Raw genomic sequence first — 23,993 nt, forward strand, 5'->3', positions numbered from 1 at the left:
AAGATCAGCATGAGCAACATAGCAAAACCGCATCTCTGCAAAAAACACAAAAAAATTCAGTACTCAATTGTGAGAAAAACTCTTTTTTTTTTTTTTTTTTTTTTTTGAGACGGAGTCTCGGTCTGTCGCCCAGGCTGGAGTGCAGTGGCCGGATCTCAGCTCACTGCAAGCTCCGCCTCCCGGGTTCACGCCATTCTCCTGCCTCAGCCTCCCGAGTAGCTGGGACTACAGGTGCCCGCCGCCTCGCCCGGCTAGTTTTTTGTATTTTTTAGTAGAGACAGGGTTTCTCTGGGTTAGCCAGGATGGTCTCGATCTCCTGACCTCGTGATCCGCCGGTCTCGGCCTCCCAAAGTGCTGGGATTACAGGCTTGAGCCACCGCGCCCGGCCGAGAAAAACTCTTAAACTCCCAACAGAAGTGAACGTCTTAACTTGAAAAAGGATACTTACAAAAACCAACAGCAAACATCATCTTTAATAGTGAAACACTAAAGGCTTTTCTATGAGATTGGGAACAAGACATTGACACTACTCCTTGCCAACACTGTACCACTCAATGCAGTAAGGCAAGTAAAAGAAAAAGTAAAAGAATTGGAAAAGAAGAAATACATTGTCATTAATTACATATAAGACATAATTAAGCATGTAAAAAATCCAAGTGAATTTATATGTATATTGTTAGAATACGAGTTAGCAAGTTTCACTAGACACAACAATCAACATTAGAAATAGTACTGACTTTTTCATATGAACATGGAGTTATCAGAAAAATTTTTTTTTTTTTTTTTTTTTTTGAGGACAGAATCTCACTTTGTCACTCAGGCTGGAGTGCAGACATGTTAGCTCATTGCAACCTCTGCCTCCCAGGTTCAAGACATTCTCGTGCCTCACCCTCCTGAGTAGCTGGGATTACAGGCACATGCCACTACACACGGCTAATTTTTGTATTTTTAGTAGATGGGGTTTCGCCATGCTGGCCAGGCTACTCTTGAAGTCCTGATCTCCGCCTACCTCAGCCCCACAAAGTGCTGGCTTACAAGGTGGGTAAGCCATTGTGCCTGGCCAGAAAATGAAATTTAAAAGCTACCATTTATAAAAGCACCAAGAACTATCATGTACTTAGGAGTAAGTCTAACAAAAATGTTTATTATCTTTCTGGAGAGAACTATAAAACTTTGACAGATACTAAAGAAGACCTAAATAGAGTAGATACAGCATGTCTGTGGACTGGAAGACTTAAAATTGTAAAGATGCAAATTCCTCCAAACAGATAAGTTCATTGCAATCCCAATCAAAATCCGAACAGATTTTTCTCTGGAAAATTGCTGATTCTTGGAAAAGTTGATTCTAAAATTTATAACAAATGGAAAGGGCTAAGAATATCCAAAGTGGAAAGGACTTGCTCTACCAGATAGCAAGATTTTTAGCAAAGCAATAAGAAGGGCACCACTGATGCAAAGACAGACAAATCAATGGAGAAGAAAACAATTTAGAAATGACCTTGCTCTGAGTCTGAAAATACCTATTTTTCTATAAAATGTGCTGGGATAACTAGGTAGCCATATAAGCATTAGAAAATGAATTAAGAGAGATAACTTTTTAAAGAAAACATCAATTAGGAATCACATTTTCTTAAAATCCTAAAAGCTTTCCAATATAAAACACAATCAAATGTAAAGGAAAACGTATCAGAATAAGAGACTGCTCCATAGCAAGTTGGAATCTCCAAGTCTATGGAAGAGGGTCTTCCCAATTCCAAATTAAAATCATCTGCAATTTAAAAATTATGCCTCCAGCCTGGGCAACGTGGCAAAACCCTCTCTCTACAAAAAATAGAAAAATTAGTCAGGCATGGTGGTGCATGTGGTGGTAAGTTCTTGGGAGGCTGAAGTGGGAGGATTGCTTGAGCTGGGAGGTCAAGGCTGCAATGAGCTGAGACTGTGCCACTGCACTCCAGCCTGGGTCACAGAGTGAGACCCTGTCTCAAAAAGAAAGAAAAGAAAGAAAAAAGATTAAAAAAAGTAATGTCTACTTCAACTGTCAATCATGTATGGAAGACAAAATACAGACATTGAGATGTTTAAGACCTCTAAAAATCTGGCTGCCACACTCCATCCTTCTACAGAGTAACTTAATGCAAAGGAAGACAAGGGAGCCTGGAAAAATAGACTCAATACAGAAGAAAGAAAATGGAAACTCTAAGATTGCCAGTGAAGGGAAGTCTCAGCTTGGAAAGCAACCTACACCAATTATATAAGTAAAACTCACAGCAACGTTATTCATAATTCCAAAAAACCTGGAAACAATTTCTATGTTCAATAGCAAAATAACTGGCCAACCTTTGTAAAATAATACATCAAAATACAACGTAACTATGAAAAAATGGGAGGGGCCAAGCAAGGTGATTCAAGCCTGTAATCCAGTCACTTTGGGAGGCCGAGGTGAGAGGATCGCTTGAGCCCAGAAGTTCGAGACCAGCCGAGGCAAGAAAACTTACACACACCCCAATCACGTACACACTTCAATCTAACTTTCAAAGAAGCACATAAAAGTAAACATTAGTCCAATTTATTTTTTATTTTGGTATGAGAACTTAGAAGACTAAAAGCAAGAAAGAAAAATAATTTCTAGTTGGAGGAGACTACACTAGACTGAAACGCCACTATACTTCTTTCTACCAAGTGTCAATAATAACATGATACCAAGGGACCATGTGGCAGCTTCTTTGTTCTAAGATACGATTTCTTTCTTTCTTCCTTTTTTTTCTTTTCCTAAACCTCAAAAATGCAAACTCTTAGACTGACAGTGAAGGGAAGTCCCAGTGTGATCAGACATGATTCCTAGCTCTTGGGAAAAAAAACAGTTTAACTTCGTCTGAGGGACAACAACTGAGAAATACAACTGAAGTAGAAAATGAACAATCAGAAAAGCACATGCAAAATACAAAGCAAAAAATCATAAAATCTTATGAGAAAAAGTATTCATATAATGTACAAACTATATGTATGATTTAAAAATTGCCTAATAGGGTCTACATTTTATAGACATCTTCAGGATTTCAGAGTTCTCACTTATTATGATTAAATGATATTAATAAAGATAATAAACATAAGAAAACTAAATTGCTTTCAAAAAGCTAGGCACTAAAAATATATAATATAGCACCAAAAAATTTCAGAGTAATATGAATTGGCACTGTGAAATATTTGTTCGATTTTAATTTTAAACAATCTTACTAGGAAAGCAACTGATTTTACTAGTAAAACAAGGACATAAATTCTAAAATCCATAAGTAGTTTGACAAATAAAACAGTTCAACAGTTTAAAATTAGGAAAACAGTTTAAAGTTGAAAACTATATTTTTGGAACAAAAATTATTTGTGTCTCAAGAGAAATCCTAAGCTGACTAATGTCATTCTTCCCTGTGCTATTCAAAAGTACGCATGACGCGTTCTTACCTGGAATAAGATCTGCATAGGTCAAGCTAACATATAAGATACTGATAAGTATTTTATCAGCAAGTGGATCAAGAGCACTTCCCAAAGCTGATTTTTGATTGGCCCAGTTTCGAGCAATAAATCCATCCAACTGAAAATAGAAGTGTTTTTTTTTTTTATATAAATGTCATAACAGGAACAAAGTAGATATTCTGAAGCTTAAGATATACCAGAATAACAATTATAACCTCATAAAATGTTAACAAAATCTCTTCTGTTTCTTACCCCCAAACATTCTCATTCTTTCACTGGTATACATTTTGCTTTTACATTAGCAACTGGTCTTAAAAGAAATGCACATTTATTTTCTTTCCCCCTCAAGGCCTTCTGGTTATTTCTCAGTATTTTCACAAGGCCCCTTTGGTGGATGAACCCAAACACACATTTAAAGATATGGTTAGTGATGTATTTAAAGCTATAAAGAACCCAAAGAAAACTCAAAGAAAGCATGCATGGCAGAGCCCGGACTAGGATAATATAATTCAACTCTGTTAAAACTTACCATTTTTCTGTTTTTCAATTTATTTTGCTCAATACCACTGTTTATTCCTTATTTTGACTGTATCAGCATTACCCATATTTGAGTAGAAAACTCAATCCTCTCTACCTGACCTAGTTAAAATTCTGATACTTAAATTATTTATTTTTATATTATTGTGATAAAAATAAACTATATTTAAAGGATAAGTCACATCTAGTTGCTAGTGGGCCAAATGGGGCCTGCAAGCTGGTTCTGTTTGACCTATCAGAGCTTTTAAAAAGTGTAATTAGTTATCTACATTTAAGTATTCAATTCTTCCCATAAAAACCCAGATCTCCATCCTAATTTGAGAAGGGAGGGGTCTGGCCACTCTGGGGCCACAAAATGGACTGAAAAGTATTGTCTATCCACATTAAACAAGGCACGTATTTTCTGGTTTATCCAAGTCCCTTCCTGGCTTTTACTCATTTAACTGCAAGTTTCAACAAATGTTTGAGTTCCCTAATACTATTTCTAAGGGGGAAAAAAGATTAATTTAGACATAATTAATCATGGTTCATTTTAAAGAACAAATAAGTTGTCCATATCTCAAGTACTCCAATGAGTTGGAGGAGACAGCAGGAGTCCAGGACCGTGGTAAAAAAAAATGTGTTCTTTGTAGCAGAACAAAAGCTGTTCAAGTCCTGGCTCTGCCACTTACTAGCTGTGTGATCTTGGATAAGTTATTTGACCTGACTAAGCCTTAGTTTCCTCATCTGTAAAACAGAGATAAATTACCTACCTCAAAAGGGTGGTTGTCTTCAGCACATAATGTGATTAATACTTGTTCAGCACTCAACGCTTAGTAAATCCTCAAAAAAAGCAGTTACTAGCTATTACCATCGCAACTGAAAAAAATCTATTTTCTTCTTAAGCATATGAACAGAAAAGTACCTAGCCTGGGGAGCTGGGACCTTGGAAGATCAGGTTTAGTTCAGTTTCTGACCTCAAGGAACTTAACCTTTCACTTTTTCACCATCATCACCCTCTCATCTTCACTATTCCTCTAACCCACACTAGATTACAAGGACCTCAACATCATTCCTTTACAAACATCTGTAACTCCCCTTCACCCCACTCTCCTTCAACCCTGCTTAAAAATAACTCTCCATGTACTCTGGGCCTGCACCTAAGAGCTGAACAGTGCTTAAGGAAAACACACAAACGGGAAGACTGGTCTCACTTCAAACTGGGGACCACAAATCTCCCATGGGCACCCAATACTGCCTAGCAATCCCACACTTGCTTACTATATTTACCCTCTCTTTTCACATTGTCTCTTTCACACTGTCTCTGCTCTCACCTCAGACCTAACTCCATCTCTTTCGCACAAGGTCATGTCTATATTTTCCTTAAGAAAAAAGAAAAATGTAGTCAGCCCGTCCTCATATTCCCATCATCAAATCCTCCACCTACCTGCCTCCATTCATTCTCTCTGCTTTCCTTCATCCGTTACCATGCCCTGTCACCTTCTGTGACCTGCCTCCCTTCTTCCCCATCTCGCCTTGCCTCATCAATCTCTCCCTTTCATTTAATCTCTCTACCTGATCACTTAATTAATCACTTAACTAACAACAAAAATTCACTGGGCACAGTGGCACACCTATAGTCCCAACTACTTGGAAGGCTAAGGTGGGAGGATTGTTTGAAGCCAGGAGTTCAAGGCCAACCTGGGCAACACAACGAGATTTATCTCAAAAAAAAAAAAAAAAAAAAAAAAAAAGACCAAAGAAAAATTTCCCTGTATATACATATACTCCAACATATATATTTTTACATACAGGATTAGATAGACAGACAGATAGATAGATAGATAGATAGATAGATAGATAGATAGATAGATATAATTTCCCAATACATATCTTTTTAAAAGACCCTTCTGTGATCCTATTTCTGTATTTCCCTACAAAGCAAAACTGCTTCAAAGGAACATCCAATGTCATTACCATCTCACATCTGTTCATCAACCCACTCCAATAGTCCCCACCCCTCCAGAGGTGAGGCTCATAAAGGTCACCAACGAATTCCGCATTTTTAGAGTACCTGACCTCGACACAACTGAAGCACTTTCTCCACTTCCTGGGAAATCTCACTGCCTAATTTTATTCCTTCCTCGTCAGCTATTCCTTCCCAAGGTTCCTGACTGGCTTCTTTTCTGGTGCTCTACCTGTTGCTCATTTCTCTGACCCTTCATTTCTGTTACCTCAGTCTGGATGATTTTACCCAGATCCAACCATCTATATCTGACAGCTCCCAAATTTCTCTCTATAACGATGACTTCCTCCAACTCCAAACTACTAAACTGCCCAAATGATACTTCTATGTGGATAAGCAACAGAATTCTTAGTATTTTCCCTTAAACTCTGCCCTATTCCAGTGTTGCCCATCACAGAAAATGGCATTTCCATGAACCTGGTTTTAGAAGAGAATTTTTTTTTAAAGTAACACCCTAGTATTCATATTTGACTCTTCCTACTCTCACTCCATATCTAATCCATCAACATATTACCTCCGTCTTTAAAATATATCTCAAACCCACATACTTCTCTCCAACTCCAAACTCCAACCACAGTCTAAGTTCCTACCACTGCTGCCATGGATCACGGTCAGCCCCTAACCAGTTACTTTCCTTCCACTCTTGCAAGATCACGGTCAGCCCCTAACCAGTTACTCTGCTTCCACTCTTGCTAGACCACAGTGAGCCCCTAACCAGTTACTCTGCTTCCACTCTTGCTAGACCACAGTGAGACCCTAACCAGTTACTCTGCTTCCACTCTTGCTAGACCACAGTGAGCCCCTAACCAGTTACTCTGCTTCCACTCTTGCTAGACCACAGTGAGCCCCTAACCAGTCACTCTGCTTCCACTCTTGCTAGACCACAGTGAGCCCCTAACCAGTCACTCTGCTTCTACTCTTGCTAGACCACAGTGAGCCCCTAACCAGTTACTCTGCTTCCACTCTTGCTAGACCACAGTGAGACCCTAACCAGTTACTCTGCTTCCACTCTTGCTAGACCACAGTGAGCCCCTAACCAGTTACTCTGCTTCCACTCTTGCTAGACCACAGTGAGCCCCTAATCAGTTACTCTGCTTCTACTCTTACCTGTCTATAATCCATTTTCCACGCACAATGCAATCAGACTTTGTCATTCCCTGGCTTAAATGATGAGTCTGGCCACCTCCCAGTGGCCAATCGAAAGGCACTAAAATCTCCATGGAACCAATGTGAAATGTGGCACTAGTTAACTCAGGTTTCCATAAACATCATGTTATATATTTAGAAAAATGTTAATGGGGCCTCTCTAACACTCCATTAATACTGCGATCTCATGTGGCAGCTTAAAAGAAAAAAAAAAAAAACCAGTAGCAGACAAAAAAGGAGACTACAGTAACTGAAAAAGATCTTGTCTGTTATGTTAAAAAAAAAAAACTGTTACCAGTATAACGGCCTTTGACAGACTTGGAGACAATATTGACAATGAGTGGAGGCTTTGAGAGAAAAGAAGGGACAGGCCGGGTGCGGTGGCTCATGCCTGTAATCCCAGCACTTTGGGAGGCCGAGGCAGGTGGATCACCTGAGGTCAGGAGCTTGAGACCAGCCTGGCCAACATGGTGAAACCCCATCTCTACTAAAAATACAAAGATTAGCCGGACGTGGTAGTGCGTGCCTGTAATCCCAGCTACCCGGGAGGCTGAGGCAGAACTGCTGGAACCTGAGAGGCAGGGGCTGCAGTGAGACAAAATCACGCCACTGCACTCCAGCCTGGGTGACAGAGTGAGACTCCCGTCTCCAAAAAAAAAAAAAAAAAAAAAGGCAGAGACAAAATAAAAGGAGAAAGATTGTGAGAATGGGAAGAGGCGGTGACAAATATTAGTAGAAGCTAAACTCTGGAAAAAGAGAGGTAAAGCCAATTTGAGAGACTACATTTGAAGCAGGTTTGGAAATGCCATGTAACAGTGCAAATGCTCTCTTCTGTCTGCACTCCAAAATCTTCAGTTAATTCTATGGTGCCGGCCGGGCGCGGTGGCTCAAGCCTGTAATCCCAGCACTTTGGGAGGCCGAGACGGGCGGATCACGAGGTCAGGAGATCGAGACCATCCTGGCTAATATGGTGAAACCCCGTCTCTACTAAAAATACAAAAAACTAGCCGGGCGAGGTGGTGGGCACCTGTAGTCCCAGCTACTCGGGAGGCTGAGGCAGGAGAATGGCGTAAACCCGGGAGGCGGAGCTTGCAGTGAGCTGAGATCCGGCCACTGCACTCCAGCCTGGGCGACAGAGCGAGACTCCGTCTCAAAAAAAAAAAAAAAAAAAAAAAAAAATTCTATGGTGCCTACCAATGCTTCTGCTACTAGGCATGTGGAATTTTGTTTCTATGAACCTCAAAGACAATAGCTGATGTTACAAAGAAAGATGCCATGCAACTTTTATTAATATAAAACTAGTTTTTCTCAAATCTCACTCAATAAATATTGAGCAAAATTGATCAAAGCTTTTCAAACATAAATTAGTTTGAAGAGGCACCAAAGCACCACCTGTCTGGCTGCTCATATAGATCTCAGACCAACCTTGTACCTGAATATAATATATCTATTTCTCCTGCTAACTTCGCCCTGGTTTAAAATTATCCCCTCATCTTTTCCACACTTCCCTCAACTACATTTTTATACAGCATGAAGTTTTCCCTTTTTTTTTGTTTTTTTTAAGAGACAAGGTCTTGCTCTGTCACCCAGACTACAGCACAGTGGTGAGATCACAGCTCACTGCAGCCTTGAACTCCTGAGCTCAAGCAATCCTCCTGCCTCAGCCTCCTGAGTACCTAGGGCTGCAGGCATGTGCAACCATGCCAATTTTTAAATTTTTTGTAGAGATAGGCTCTTGCTATGTTGTGCAGGTTGGTCTTAAACTCCTGACCTCTCAAAGCACTGGAATTACAAGTGTAAGCCACTGTGTCCAGCCAGTTTTATAAGGCATTTCAAAACTTTCATGAAATAAAGTTGGTAATACAAATAATGTCATACATGATGATGGCTAGCCAGTCCACAAAAGCCTATTTAACGTAGCCTTTTGTTATAAAATTATTTTCCAGTTCTAATTTGAGATCATTTGAATAAATTCTCCTCTCCTCTATCAAAACTAACATTGTGGTATCAAGGAGAGTTCCTCTTCTTTGTCCATCTGCTGAGGGAGGAGAAGAAGGAAGGATGTTCAATTGTCAGCCCAGAGCATTCTGCAGGGCAGCCAGAGGGGTGTAGAGCAGAGATCAGAAAATAAATCTGTGGGGGTACCTACAGCCTCCTGCTAGCATGAAACCTGAGCAAAGCTATGAGTTCTACATGCTCCCTGGTTACATCCTAGTTTCCTGTGTCCTAACAACTGGTCCAGTTTCCCTCTCCGCTAGGAAAACCAATTGCAGATCAGAGTACTCCTCTTTATCACAATACATAGAAAAGTCATCTCAGATCTCCTCTCCCTTATTTCTATCCCTAAAGCAAGCACTCAGCTCTTTGGAAATTTCTAAGGGTATTTCTTTTACTCTTAAAAACCAAGAGTGCAAAGTATCCCCTCCTTTACTTCCCTACAACCTTCGCTTCCTCCCTGAAATCATATACAAAAAAAAAAATCCCATATAGATGCTAAAGACAAAGTCCTCACAAAAAGTACTACGTCAAATTCATCTTGAGGGTTTCCTCCCAAGGAAAAGCAAGCTAAGGCTATGCTATTTCAACTTAGTAGTACAGATGAGCATTTGGAAGGAGAGCAAACTGGGAGTGCATTTACAACTTACCAAATCTGTTAGCCCAGCTAAAGCAAAAACTCCTAGTGCAATATTAAAATCTTCTTCAATAATCAAATAGCCCAGAACTGGGGCCAAGCCAATTCTCGTCATTGACAACATGTTTGGGATTGTCCATGGGTTTTCATACTGAAACACAAAGACAACAAAATTTAAATAAAATACTATGAATTCATACTTTGAATAACTATGTACATTAGAAAAATATACTTCATCAGCTTCAGTCAGAAGCTGCATAAACTTTAAATTTAGTACATTAAATTGAATTTTAAAATCCATTCAGTTCTTTTTACAGATATCTCCCTAAAATCTTCTTTCAAGAATACAGAAGATGGCTGGGCATGGTGGCTGATGCCTGTAATCCCAGCACTTCAGGAGGCCAAGGCAGGAGGATCCCTTGAGCCTAGGAATTACAGACCAGCCTGGGAAACATGGAGAGAATCCCATCTCAATTTTTTTAAAAAAAAAGAAAAAAAAAAGAATATAAAAGATGAAGATGTATTATGTACCCAAACACGGAGTAAGGCATCTTACATATTACAGGTTTCCTTTTCTCTTTTCTTTTTTTTGAGACGAAGTCTAGTTCTGTCGCCCAGGCTGTAGTGCAGGGGCATGATCTCGGCTCACTGCAACCTCCACCTCCCGGGTTCAAGTGATTCTCGTGCCTCAGCCTCCCGAGTAGCTGGGATTACAGGCACCTGCCACCATGCCCAGCTAATTTTTGTATTTTTAGTAGAGACGGAGTTTCACTGTGTTGGCCAGGCTGGTCTCGAACTCCTGACCTTGTGATCCGCCAGCCTCGGCCGACCAAAGTGCTAGGATTACAGGTGTGAGCCACCACGCCTGGCCTATTACAGGTTTTCTTAAGAGAGGGAAGACAGAACACATGCATTATCTGCCATATAAGCTAAGCTTTTCACATATAACTTCATTGTAAGAACTCGGAACTTTTAATACTCTGCTTTTAATGGTGAAACTTCAGGAAGATCTTCTAAGTAGACAAATAGTGTCTATTTACAAGTAAAAGTGTCAGGAAAAAAAGCCAAATTATCAACTCCAGGCATTCACCTTTGAAATATTTACTGCAAAGAATCTCCCTCACTCCCTTACACATATCTAAAGAACGGTAATACAGTGTATGGAGGTATGAACGAAGAGAACAAAAGAAGATTGAATTCTATAACCTCATCACTAAGTCAGAGAACCGCTAGAAGAAAATGGAGATAGGAATAGAGATTGTGATATTTGGAAATGGAGAAATTTTGTAAATTTGTTCAAAACAGTCATGGAAATGTTAAGATCCTCAACTAAAAACCAACGGCTTTCACAGTTCCCATCTGGGGGCTTTGCGATTCCTTGACACTTCATTTGGAGCCAAGCTGGCTGAAGCTGGCACTAACAAAAGAGCTCTTCGGCAGCTGTCTGAAGAACATCCCCTTCTTGCCAAACAGAATCTGACTCATGAGAGGGTATTTCAGCTTTGAAAAGCGTCGGCCCCGCGGAGCTAAGACAACCTGCACAACAGGGTACAAAAATAAAGACGAGAAAACGCCTTTCCCTAAAGCCTAGATTTTTTTTCTCCACTGAGTCAAGACTGCCAATTCTACCCCATGGGATTTTCTCTTCACTAGAACCCCATTTAACCTCTTTCTTAATCAATACTAGCCAACTTGCCTGAATCTTAATTTTGGTTGTAAAAAAGGTGGCAAAGTCCATTTCTAAAGATATCTTTTAAAATTCTATGAACTATCCTGTTAAAAAAAAAAAAAAAAAAAAAAGGATTCTCTAAAGACACTATGTCTGTGTTTATAAAAGAAACCCAGCAAGAAAGCACCTCAGCTTGGAGGGATAATTAAATAGTTATCGCTGGGGCCAGGTGGCAGAATACTGTCATTGAAAGCTATAGAAAAACTTCAAATTATCAGAAGAGCAATCACAAAACAAGAAGCAATACAAACCTCTATTGAGATCTTTTACTGAAAGTAATCCACATTATATAATGAAAACATTCTTGGAATACATCCCAAATTCAAGTTCAAATATCAGAGTGTTTCAGAGTCCAGAGAAAAAAGATAAGTCTGTTGACCATACTATGGTAGAGAATAAGTCAAATACTGATCAAAGGTTACAGCAACTCAAAGGGAAGAGTGGGAGAGGAGAAGGTTGCACATGGTTGCGAAAAAGCAGTAAGCAAAAGATCAGAAAAAAGGGCCCCAAATTAACTTCAGATATTATCCACAGGGCAAAATTAAAAACAAAGTTGTAAACAGAAACATCATTTCATTTGGCGAATTAACAAACAGAACTGAATGTTGCTGGAACAGCGGAGTTCTTTTTAGCTCCACATAGAATATTTCAGTTAAAGTGTCTCATTAATTTGTAATCATTAAATTTGTAAAAGTTTCAAAGTTAACATTAGGAGAGCTAATCTCAGATTACTCAACCAGATAACCTGTGGCATACTCGACCAACTACTGCCGTTCTGGGAAGGTCTTCAGTCAGGATATGGCAACTTCAAAGTATCCAGCATTCAAACCCCAACATGCTTTAGCTATTAGTGGAGTTGAGACCCCTGCCAGGATCTGGCCACCTCAACCCATGCTGTACAACTGATGAAAGCAGTACAGGGGCCACTGAAGACATAACAATTGAAGATGTAATAATTGCATGAGTCTTGCTAACATGACATCAAAAGCTCTCCCACACTCATGCTCGGGTGTCTTCTGTCTGGGCAGCATATCAACAGGTAAGTGGACAAATACTTCCCTCCGTTACCTCAAGAATAGTTTAAATCTTTTTCTATAATTAAAGGTTAAAAGATCTTTTAATTACGACCTAAATTGTTTAATTAGCCTTCATCCTATAATGTGTAAGGTTACCAAAAGGTCAAATGATGGTGAACGAAACTTGCACAAGCAAACAGAAGGGCCTGTATACCTTCCTAAAGATTCCCAGAGACTTGGCCTAAACACTGGGGATTCACTTCAAAAGAATTAAAAATAGTCTTTTTAATAAGACAAGCGAAGGCTACCTTTACCAATGCAATATGCAGAGGCGGCCCTTCCAGCAACGGGTGCAGACAGAAGGGGGATGAGAGATGATTTCTAACTTGGCCACAGAGACCGTAGGTGGACCCCGCTGGTGACCCTGAAATTCATTCCGACCGAATGACCTGCCAGTAACTTCTCTTCAGGGAACAGTCTAAAAGTTAGGAAACGGAAGCGTCCGAGCTGCACCACCCAGAGCATGTTACTCGAGTTCAGGGGCGGCGACCCCAGCCCAGGGCCGGCCCGCCGCCGCCTCATCGGTACGTACCAGGCTGGGGGTGCTCGCCGGGCCCCACTGGCCGCCCGGGGCTTCGGCGGCGGCGCCCGCTCCGGCCGCTGGCCTGGGGGCCGCCTTCCCCGCGCCCGAGCAGTGGTTCCGCTGGCCGATCCCGGGCAGCCGCAAGCCAAGCGCGGCCGGACGCAGCCTCCAGCGTTCGGCCAGGCAGCCCAAGCAGCATGGCACCGGCGGCAGCAGGGCCCAGCAGGCGCGCCCCTTACTCGGCCGCGTCCCCGGAGCCCAAGCGGCGCCGCGCAGGGCCCCCCACGAGCCGCGCGCCACGCGCAAAGCTAGCATGGCCCTGCGGCCGCGCCGCGGGGACTCGGGCGGCTAGAGCTCAGTAGCCTGGGACACTGGCGAGCCGCTTCTCCATGGAGACCCAGCAACCACACAGAAACTCGACCACCGCTGCCTCCATACTACTTTTCACACCCCAGCACGCTCCACTTATACAGGTGGCAGGGAGCCGCCAAGGGCGGACGCCTTCGCGACGCTTTTACGACACCGTCGCCGTCGGGCTTCCCGGCGCCCCTGGCAAGCCAAGGCCAGCGGGGAGGGAGGGAGAGAAACGAACAAGGTGGGATGACTGCGCAGCCGACGAAGCCGCGAGGGTGCATGAGCCACATCAGGCCCTGGCCTGAAACCCTCCGGGGCGGGTGGCCGGCAGAAGGGCCCCCTCCAAGGTGCGTGCGGCGCCCTACCGTTCTTGTGGGTGGTTTACAGTATCTGGTACAGAAGAAATGATTAATAAATATTGGTTCCATAATCCTCTCCTTTTTGAGCATTGAAGGAAGATGCATATGCCAAAAATATAAGCATTAGAAAATGTTAATAGCAATGGCTAATTGTTTTGCTGAAAACAGTAATATATTATCCAGAATCAATGTTAACCTATGAGAATTGTGTTTTTAAATAGTTTTTAAATTATCTTAAATGTTTACATTGCTAGTACAAAAGTTTCGATTATACTATATAACCAGGCTATAGTGCATCATCAGGTTTAATCCTCCCAACCACTGCAAGGTGAGGGTTCCATTATTACTTTACAGATAAGGAAACTTAGGTGTAGAAAGGTTAAGAAACTTGCCTATAATACTCGAGATAGTTATGAATCAGTTCACCATTAATTTGCTGATTAATATATTCAGATTAGTATATTAAATATATTGATATATCAATATTAATTTGCAATGTTACACTTTTTTCTTGTTCAGTGTTGAACTGAATTTGAATGGTTCTTGCCGCCTCTCCACTATCCCCCCCACTAACCCCATCTATGATGGCTGAACTACCTTACAGTTGAGTTTAGAGTCTTAACTCGGGTAGTTAGGAAAGGGAAAGGCCAACTGAAAGTGAGCAACATGGTAGATGAAGCAGCGGGTATTTATCCAAAAATCATTTTATCAAAAAAAAATCTATTTCTTACATTGAAATCCTGACATTGACAGAAAAATTGAAACTTTTATACCAGCAATGTAAAAATTTTTTAAAATTTAAAAACTATTTAAAAACACAATTCTCATAGGTAAACATTGATTCTGGATAACCCTGGCAAGAGGGAGTGGGCAGGATTACAGTTTCTCCCTTCCTTTCATGAGATTGCCTTTATTCACTCTCCGCTTCCTGATTTAAGACACTCATTGTCTCTTGGGACTTCTTAGTATTCCCTATATTCAGTCTGTACTTCATCTGCCTCTAATCCTTGGCACTGAGGACACAAACTTGCTTTTGTGTGTTTTTTCCGTTTGTTGCTCTGATAGGTTTTATTTCTATTACTTATGGTATATGTCCAAACTTTTCTTAATTTTTTCTAAATTAATTCTAGTCCTACTGTGTTGATTTCTTCAACTTCTATACTATTTATGGTAATCTAGTTTTATCCAGGCTTTGTGTCCTCAAGAATAACACCATTACCTGAGCTCTTCACTTATTTGCCTTACTGTTTGGAGCGAGCACTCATAGGTTTCTGTTTTAGATACCATTTTAGTTGTATATATTTTTGTATATTTCAAAATATGGAATTAAATTATACTGTTATCAATGTTTAAAATAGAACATCTCCAAAATTATCTATGTAGCAATTTTATGTTCTTCCTATTTTTCACTTCAATATAAAATTAGAGAAAAACACTCCAAGATACAATAGAGCCTGCCAATTAAAATATAATAAACTGTTTTGTATTAAGAAAGCCAGCTCTACTACAAACTGCTGATGGCTAATTAAGTCTTTAAAAAGTAGGGAAATAAAGTGGCTGGCATTTTGGCCTGAAGGACAATGACTGCTCAATACTTAGGACTAAAGAGTAACATGCTTTTAACAAACTGTTTCCCTAACATTTTAAGATGGGAGAACATCCAGCTATCAGTCTTTGATCTCATTTTCTAGAACTTGACAGAAGTCAATAAATGAACAGGTTAATCTGGGAAAAAGGATGGAGAAAATGTAGAAACCCAGTGAAGTAGGGTTTAGACCAGGGCGGGGGGCAGAGGAAACCAAAATATTCTACAGTTAGTAACTGATTTATAATGCTCATTTCCTGTTTTATGAATTCTGTAATGATTTCTATCCAAGCAGATAAACTAAACACACAGGCACCTCATATGTGTGAAGGGACTGGGAATATCTGTCATTGAACTTTTTTCCCAAAATGGGGAAAAAATTAGAATAGTAAGTCTGTAATAAAAATAGGCCGGGCGCGGTGGCTCAAGCCTGTAATCCCAGCACTTTGGGAGGCCGAGACGGGCGGATCACGAGGTCAGGAGATCGAGACCATCCTGGCTAACACGGTGAAACCCCGTCTCTACTAAAAAAATACAAAAAACTAGCCGGGCGCGGTGGCGGGCGCCTGTAGTCCCAACTACTCGGGAGGCTGAGGCAGGAGAATGGCGTGAACCCGGGAGGCGGAGCTTGCAGTGAGCTGAGATCCGGCCACTGCACTCCAGCCTGGGCGGCAGAGCGAGACTCCGTCTCAAAAAAAAAAAAAAAATAAAAAATAAAAATAGAAATAAAAATCCATATATAAATTCTAAGTTTTATGAAGTTCATTTCAAATTTTTCTCTCTCCACCCTTGTATCAGAATTATTTTCTTTTTTTTTTTTTTTTGAGACGGAGTCTTGCTCTGTAACCCGGGCTGGAGTTCAGTGGCCGGATCTCAGCTCACTGCAAGCTCCGCCTCCCGGGTTTACGCCATTCTCCTGCCTCAGCCTCCGGAGTAGCTGGGACTACAGGCGCCCGCCACCTCGCCCGGCTAGTTTTTTGTTTTTTTAGTAGAGACGGGGTTTCACGGTGTTAGCCAGGATGGTCTCGATCTCCTGACCTCGTGATCCGCCCGTCTCGGCCTCCCAAAGTGCTGGGATTACAGGCTTGAGCCACCGCGCCCGGCCTCAGAATTATTTTCATAAGTAACCAAAATGTACTGGTCAGGTGTCTTATCCCAACTTCTGTAGTCAATCATGTAAGTGCTTACACCAAGAGAATGTGAAAAGAGAAAGGAGTGTTCAATCTTGAATAATTAGCCTGCTATTAACTGTTTAGTTCATCCTTTCATTCATCCTTTGCTGAGAAGTTGTGAAAATAAAAATTCTGCCCCAGAGGGTAGTATTGTCTTGCCACGTTTAACGTTTTCCTTGGTAAGTTGCAAAGTGCTGTGTATGACTGTGCTGTGTATTGGAACAACTACCTCTTTGCTACAACTTCTTGGAATCTGTTTTTAGGCTTTCTGGTTTTTTTTGTTTTGTTTTGTTTTGTTTGAGATGAAGTCTTGCCCTGTTCTCACCCAGGCTGGAGTGCAGTGGTGCTATCTCGGCTTATTGCAACTTCCGCCTCCCAGGTTCAAGCGATTCTCCTGCCTCAGCCTCCCAAGTAGCTGGGATTACAGGCAGATGCCACTACGCCCGGCTAGTTATTGTGTTTTTAGTAGAGACAGGGTTTCACCATGTTGGTCAGGCTGGTCTCAAACTCCCAACCTCAAGTGATCTGTCCACCTCGGCCCCCCAAAGTGCTGGGATTACAGGTGTGAGCCACCATGCCCGGGCTCTTTTTAGGCTTTTGAAAATTCTGCAACCCAATCATTCTTTCTCATTTATCACTCCTATTTGAAGTTTAAGCTTTTTGAGAAGGAAATTTTATTCCAAATCTATTATGAATATTTTCTGCCTAGGGATAAATGAACAAAGTCTAGAAATATGTGTACTGTGTTTTTATATCAGATATGCAGTGTAATGTAGTGTTAGCTACTTGTGTTATTTAGTCTAGGACACAATAAACTTGAGCTACTTTTTGTTTCCTAAAACCAAAAGAAGATAATGTAAAGAAGGTAGTTTTGCAAATGGGTCTTATGTAAATATTAATGATTGGAAGTTAAATCAAGTTAAAACAGCTGGATATGGTGGCTCATCCCTGTAATTCCAGCACTTTGGGAGGCCGAGGTGGGTGGACTGCTTGAGCTCAGGAGTTCAAGACCAGCCTGGGCACTGTGAGGACACTCCCCCCGCTGACCCCCGTACCCCACCTGCTCCCCCCGTCCCCCCCCAAGCACCCCGCCATCTCTACCAAAAATACAAAAAAAATAGCTGGGCATGATGGTGGGTGCCTGTGGTACCAGCTACTCAGGAGGCTGAGGTGGGAGGATTGCTTGAGCCCAGCGGGGCAGAAGTTGTAGTGAGCCGAGATTGTGCCTTTGCACTCCATCCAGCCTGGGTGACAGACCGAGACCGTATCAAAAACAATTCTCTAGGAATCAATGAGAGTTAAGTCTTACAGGAGTACGCTGTAATTACCGGGCACTAAACCCAAAAGTGTGTTTTGAATAACTAGTAATTCAAATAAGGCACAGGTTTCAATCATTGTAATAAACACACCGTCCCATAGCCTAAATAGGAAAAAACTAAATGATGAGATTTAGATTTGAAACACATGTAAGCAAGAGTGCATTCCTGGTAGGGCCAAGCACCTTGGGTATAGCGCCTCAGGACTTGCAGAGATTAACTCCACCTAAACCCTATAATTTAGATTACTGTTTAAATTATCAAGAGATCTAAACTAATTCTTTTTCATTTTTATTATTTTATTTTTTATGTGAGACAGGGTCTTACTATGTTGCCCAGGCTAGAGTGCTGTGGCTCTTCACAGGGGCGATAACACTACTGACCAGGACGGGAATTTTGACCTGCTCCATTTCTGGCCTGAGCAGGTCCACCACTCCCAGGAGATCAACATGTTGATACCGAACTTAGTGTGGACACCCAATCAGCAGAGCACACTATAATAGCCCAGAATTCCTGGCTTCAAGCAATCCTCCTGCCTCAGCCTCCTGTGAGCTGTGACTACAGGCATGTGCCACTGCACCTGGCTAAACTAATTCTTATGTCAACTTCTAGTGCCAACCTTTCCACATTACTTCCTGAAAAAGTACTGATGTCACTAGAATATGTGAACAATTAAGTCATTACTAAGTTTTTATATGGTTCTTTTGGAATCTTTAAAAGAAACAACATTCTCATAAGGCAGGCATTATCTACAAATAAGAAAGTAAAATGGTTGGTTTTAATATTTTTTTCCTCTCTGCTTGCAATATTTTAAAGCTGACAAAGGGATTTTTAACATCATTTAGTATACAACTTACTTTATTTTCCATTCCATTCCTCCTTCCTGTAAAGATTTAAGAATCTTGTTTTCCTTTTGTTACAGGGGTCCCCAAACCCTGGGCTGTGGACCAGTACCAATCCATGGCCTGTTAGGAACCAGGCCACACAGCAGGAGGCGAGCGGCAGGCAAGTGAGCATCACCACCTGAGCTCTGCCTCCTGCCAGGTCAGCAGCGCATTAGATTATCATAGGAGTGTGAACCCTATTGTGAACTGCACACGCGAGGATGTGCATTCCTTATGAGAATCTTAACTAATGATGACTTGAGGTGGAAGTTTCATCCCGAAACATCCCCCCACCCAATCCGTGGAAAATTGTCTCCCTTGAAACCAGTCTCTGATGCCAAAAAGGCTGGGAATTACTGCTTCAGAAAGCCTTGTTTTAATGTCACATGCAACTGTCCTTTCTATTCAGAACATGTGACTGAATTTTGAAAGGTGGTAGACCACCTGTTTCCCTCTGTCCCTACCAGAAAAAAATTAAACCAGTACTGTGGTCTCTTTAAATGGTTTATTTCTGAGAGGAACCTTCAAATGTGAGCACGAGATAATTTTTCCCTCCAAATCCTAGGCATTTTAGTTCATTTAAAATGGGTTTATGTAATACCTGCAAATGGAATGCAAACATACCATTTTTTTCTTCTCTCAGCCACATGAAGAATTTTGTTTTTGAACATGGTAAAATATTCTTCAGCTATTAATTTCCTATACATACCTCCTAGTCCTTACTGTTTATATTTTGGGTTTTTTGTTTTGTTTTAGAGACACTGCACTCCAGATAGACTCGCTGTTACCCAGTCTGGAATGCAGTGGTGTGATCATAGCTCAGTGCAGCCTCAAACTCCTGGACTCAAGTAATTCTACTGCCTCAGCCTCCTGAGTAGCTGGAACTACAGGCACATGCCACCATGCCCAGGTATTTTTTTTTCAGAGATAGGGTCTCCCTGTATATTCCCTGGGCTGGTTGGTCTCCAATTCCCGACCTTAAACAGTTCTCTTGCCTCGGCTTCCCAAAGTGCTGAGATTACAGATGTGAGCCACCATGCCCAGCCCTGTTTACATTTTTACAAACCATGTCACCACACAACCCAGCATTTTGTATTCAGTTAAATCAGATTGTTTAATAACCTTAACTGTGAGGCCGGGCAAAGTGGCTCACATCTGTAATCCTAGCACTTTGGGAGGCCGAGGTGGGCAGATCACCTGAGGTCAGCAGTTCGAGACCAGCCTGATCAATATGGTGAAACCTCGTCTCTACTAAAGATACAAAAATTAGCCGGGGGTGGTGGCGCACACCTGTCGTCTCAGCTACTCAGGCTGAGACGGGAGAATTGCTTGAACCCAGGTGGCAGAAGTTGCAGTGAGTCGAGATCTCACCATTGCACTCCAGCCTGGATGACAGAGCGCAACTCCATCTCAAAAATAAAAAAACAAAAACAAAAACCTTAACTGTGGTGTACATACTGAGATGTAAAAAAAGATTCTAGAGCCACCCACAGTCCTTGGCTGAAGGCCTCCTTCCGTCATCTGCAAAGCCAGTAATGCTGCATCTGTGCCTTCTTCTGTAGTCACATCTTCCTCTGGCTCTCTTTGGCCTCCCTCTTCCACTTTAAAGGTTCTTTCTAATTATATTAGACCCATGCAGATAATACAAGATAATCTCCCTGTTTTAAGGTCATCTGATTAGCAATCTTAATTTCCCTTTGCTATGTAACCTAAGACATTCACAAGTTCTGGGCATTAGGATGTGATGTCTTGCAGGATGGGTACTATTCTGCCTAGCAAACATGTGAATGCATGAATGCAGTGTTCTGAGGTGCTTCTCAGGACTTAGAAGAGTCATTTTAATACTAAAGATAATACACATTCTCTAAGGAAGAGGAGTTTGCAGACTATCCAGTGTTTTCAATATATCTAGATGTTTCAACCTGAGGAAGCTGATTACTATATACTATATATAGTATATATATAGTGTATATACTATATACATAGTATATATAGTATACTATATAGTGTATAGAGAGTATACTGTATAGTATATATACTCTCTATACTAGAGTATATATAGAGTGTAGTTATACTCTATATAGAGTATACATACTATAAAGTATATATAGATATATACTATATCTGTGTATATATATCTGTATAACTATAAAGTTATATATACACTATATATATCAGTGGAACCCAATTCACATCTGGAAATCTACCTGCAAAGGGAGTCTGGGAAATGTGGTTATTTTCTCACCTTCCAGCCCCTGCATTATAGGAAGGCACACTGGAGAGCAGAATGAACCCTGAATACCAAATCACCGTATCATTGTATCTACATTTATCTACCTCTTTAGCTAGTCAGTATCCATACAATTGTTTATGAATTCAATGCATTCATAAACAATATACGAATATTATTTAATATTCTTCTGTATAACAACAGCAACTATAACATGTTAATGGAAGTACAATATTTCCCTTCTTTATCAAAGGGGAGCTATAAAGATCCATCAGTCACAGGGTGGTGTTTATTCCTCTCCTGGTTCAGTTATACTCTCACCTTGATATCCTCTTATCCTAAAAATGAAATGATCAAGTTGATTACCACCAGTACAATTTACTTAACACAATATTGGAAAAGAGAGCAGGCTGGGCATGGTGGCTCATACCTGTAGTCTCAGCTACTCCGGAAGCCCTGGAGTTTGAGATCAGCTTGGGCAACAAAGGAAGACCTCATCTCTCCTAAAAATCAAAATTAGCTGGGTATGGTGTTGCATTCCTGTAGTTCTAGCTACTCAGGAGGCTGAGGTGGGAGGATTGCTTGAGCCCAGGAGATCAAGGCTTCATCATGTCACTGCACTCCAGCCTGGGCGACAGAACAAGACCCCCATCTCTTAAAATTTCATCTCGCAGCTAGGCGTAGTGGTGCATGCCTGTAGTGTCAGCTATTCAAGAGGCTGAGGTGGGAGGGCTGCTTGGGTTGAGGAGTTCAAGTACATCCTGGACAACATGGCAAGACCACCGTCTCTTAAAAAAGAAACTTTCGGCCCGGCACGATGGCTCATGCCTGTAATCCCAGCACTTTGGGAGGCCGAGGCAGGCAGATCACCTGAGGTCAGGAGTTCAAGACCAGCCTGACCAACATGGAGAAACCCCATCTCTACTAAAAATACAAAATTAGCCGGGCATGGTAGCACATGCCTGTAATCCCAGCTACTTGGGAGGCGGAGGCAGGAGAAACACTTGAACCCAGGAGGCGGAGGTTGCGGTGAGCCGAGATTGCGCCACTGTACTCCAGCCCGAGCAAAAAGAGTGAAACTCTGTCTCAAAAAAAAAAAAAACACAAGAAAAAGAAACTTTCATGATGTCATGTTTTCTTGCTTTGCATGTTTCTGTTCTGACATTTGTACTTAGGATTTGTTTTAATCAGCAATGGTGACACAGAAACAACTGCCTATAGAAAATTACTTTCGTCTCCCCAGGAGGCTGAGGCCGGAGAATGGCGTGAACCCGGGAGGCGGAGCTTGCAGTGAGCTGAGATCCGGCCACTGCACTCCAGCCTGGGCGACAGAGCGAGACTCCGTCTCAAAAAAAAGAAAAAAAAAAAAAATTACTTTCGTCTCCCAAGAGGGCATGCCACACCACACCAGGCCACATTAGGAAACACCACAGTCAGTCAGGCAGTACAGAAGCAAGTGAAAAGCCTAGGCCAGAGCTTTGTTGCTACAGTGGTTGAAAGGTGTGGACACCCCCTATCGGGCAGGAAGTGAAATACTATATATTGGGGTTTGTGGTTGGAGGGACTGTAATGTGATGTTTGCATACCCACAAAAGCTGGATGGTAAGGGAAAGCTAAACAGCATTTGTTAGTTTGGTCCTGTGATTAATGGATGCTAAATACAGAATCTAAGGAAACATGGAACAATTTCTTCTGAAAATGTACGTTTATGTCTTTTAAAAAATAAATGTATATAATATCCTTAACCTTTGAGACTTATTTTCCTCTTTGAACAATAAATTAGTACATTTCCTCTTCTGTCTACCACTTTATTTTGGTTGATATTATTTATGTGTTGACTTTCATGAAATGTTTTAAATTCTATTAATAGATTTTTTTTAGCTTTAAATATCTCTTATTTAGTTTGGAGAAAGAGTCTTACTCTGTTGCCCAGGCTGGAGTACAGTGGTGTGATCTTGGCTCACTGCAACCTCTGCCTCCCGGGTTCAAGCAATTCTCCTGCCTCAGCCTCCCTAGTAGCTGGGACTACAGGCGCGTGCCACCATGCCTGAGTTATTTGCTTTAAATATCTTTTAACCCCTAGCTTTTAAAGACTTCACTATATTTATGCTACTATCTACTTTCTCCTTTTTTTTTTTTTTTTTTCCCTGTAAGAGACAAGGTCTTGCTCTCTTGCCCAGGCTGGAGTACAGTGGTATAATCATAGCTCACTGTAACCTCAAACTCTTGGGCTCAAGTGATTCTCCTACTTCAGCCTGCACAGTAGCTAGGATAATAGGCATGCACCACCATGCCCAGCTATTTTTTGTAGAGAGAGGGTCTCAATGTGTTGCACAGGCTGTTCTCAAAACTGGCTTCAAGTGATCCTCCTGCCTCAACCTCCCAAAGCTCTGGGATTATAGATGTGAGCCACTGCGCCTAGCCCCTCTTTTTATTCCTGATTTCTTCTTCCTCACTTAAAAAAAAAATTTACATTGTGGTCTGTAACAATAGTCTCCACATCTTAGTTTTGGTCCTACAGTTAAACATCCGATATATACTGCCAGTTCTTTTTATTTACATTTTCCATTCATCTTCTGGTTTGCTGGAAGCTGTATTTCAGTAGATTCTCCAACAATGGTTATTTCCTGAGTTCTTGTATGTTACAAAGTGTTGGTTGGATTTATACATGATTGATAGTTTGGCTGGCAACCCTGTAACATCTGAATCCTCTAACAACATATGAGAAATTCTGGTCTTATTGATCCCACCACCCAAAAGTAGAACCAGGAAAACTCCCTAGCAGCCTATGAAAGGGGCATATAACATAACCTTTTTCAATCAGATGTCTTTGGATGAGACTTCTTTTTTGAATTCAGCAATTTAGGGAGGCGCCTCATGGAGAATCCTTTTGTTGCTGTTCTGATGTGGGTGGGGGCATTCTTCTACCTATTCTTGCTGCAGAAGTGGCAAAGGTAGGGCATGGTGGCAGTAGCAC

General features: G+C 41.4%; 1 protein-coding gene across 4 annotated transcripts in view; it reads right to left on the reverse strand.

Annotated features, from left to right (window-relative positions):
• The window catches only part of CRLS1 (cardiolipin synthase 1), a 33,008-nt gene extending 19,423 nt beyond the window's left edge, over nt 1-13,585 (reverse strand). Inside the window, exons 1-3 of one of the 4 annotated variants that reach the window (XM_028828203.2) lie at nt 13,126-13,585; nt 9,802-9,939; nt 3,457-3,586 (exon numbers count right to left, since the gene is read on the reverse strand). In XM_028828203.2, the coding sequence (XP_028684036.1) occupies nt 3,457-3,586; nt 9,802-9,939; nt 13,126-13,431 (574 nt within the window). In that variant the 5' untranslated portion in view covers nt 13,432-13,585. Of the gene's footprint in view, nt 1-3,456; nt 3,587-9,801; nt 9,940-11,768 lie in introns of all 4 variants that reach the window. The other 3 variants (XM_028828206.2, XM_077951258.1, XM_077951257.1) reach the window with 3 other exon arrangements.
• Between the last annotated feature and the right edge of the window lie 10,408 nt (nt 13,586-23,993).

The sequence above is a fragment of the Macaca mulatta genome, chromosome 10 (genome assembly GCF_049350105.2).
Source record: "Macaca mulatta isolate MMU2019108-1 chromosome 10, T2T-MMU8v2.0, whole genome shotgun sequence".
Taxonomy (NCBI): domain Eukaryota; kingdom Metazoa; phylum Chordata; class Mammalia; order Primates; family Cercopithecidae; genus Macaca; species Macaca mulatta.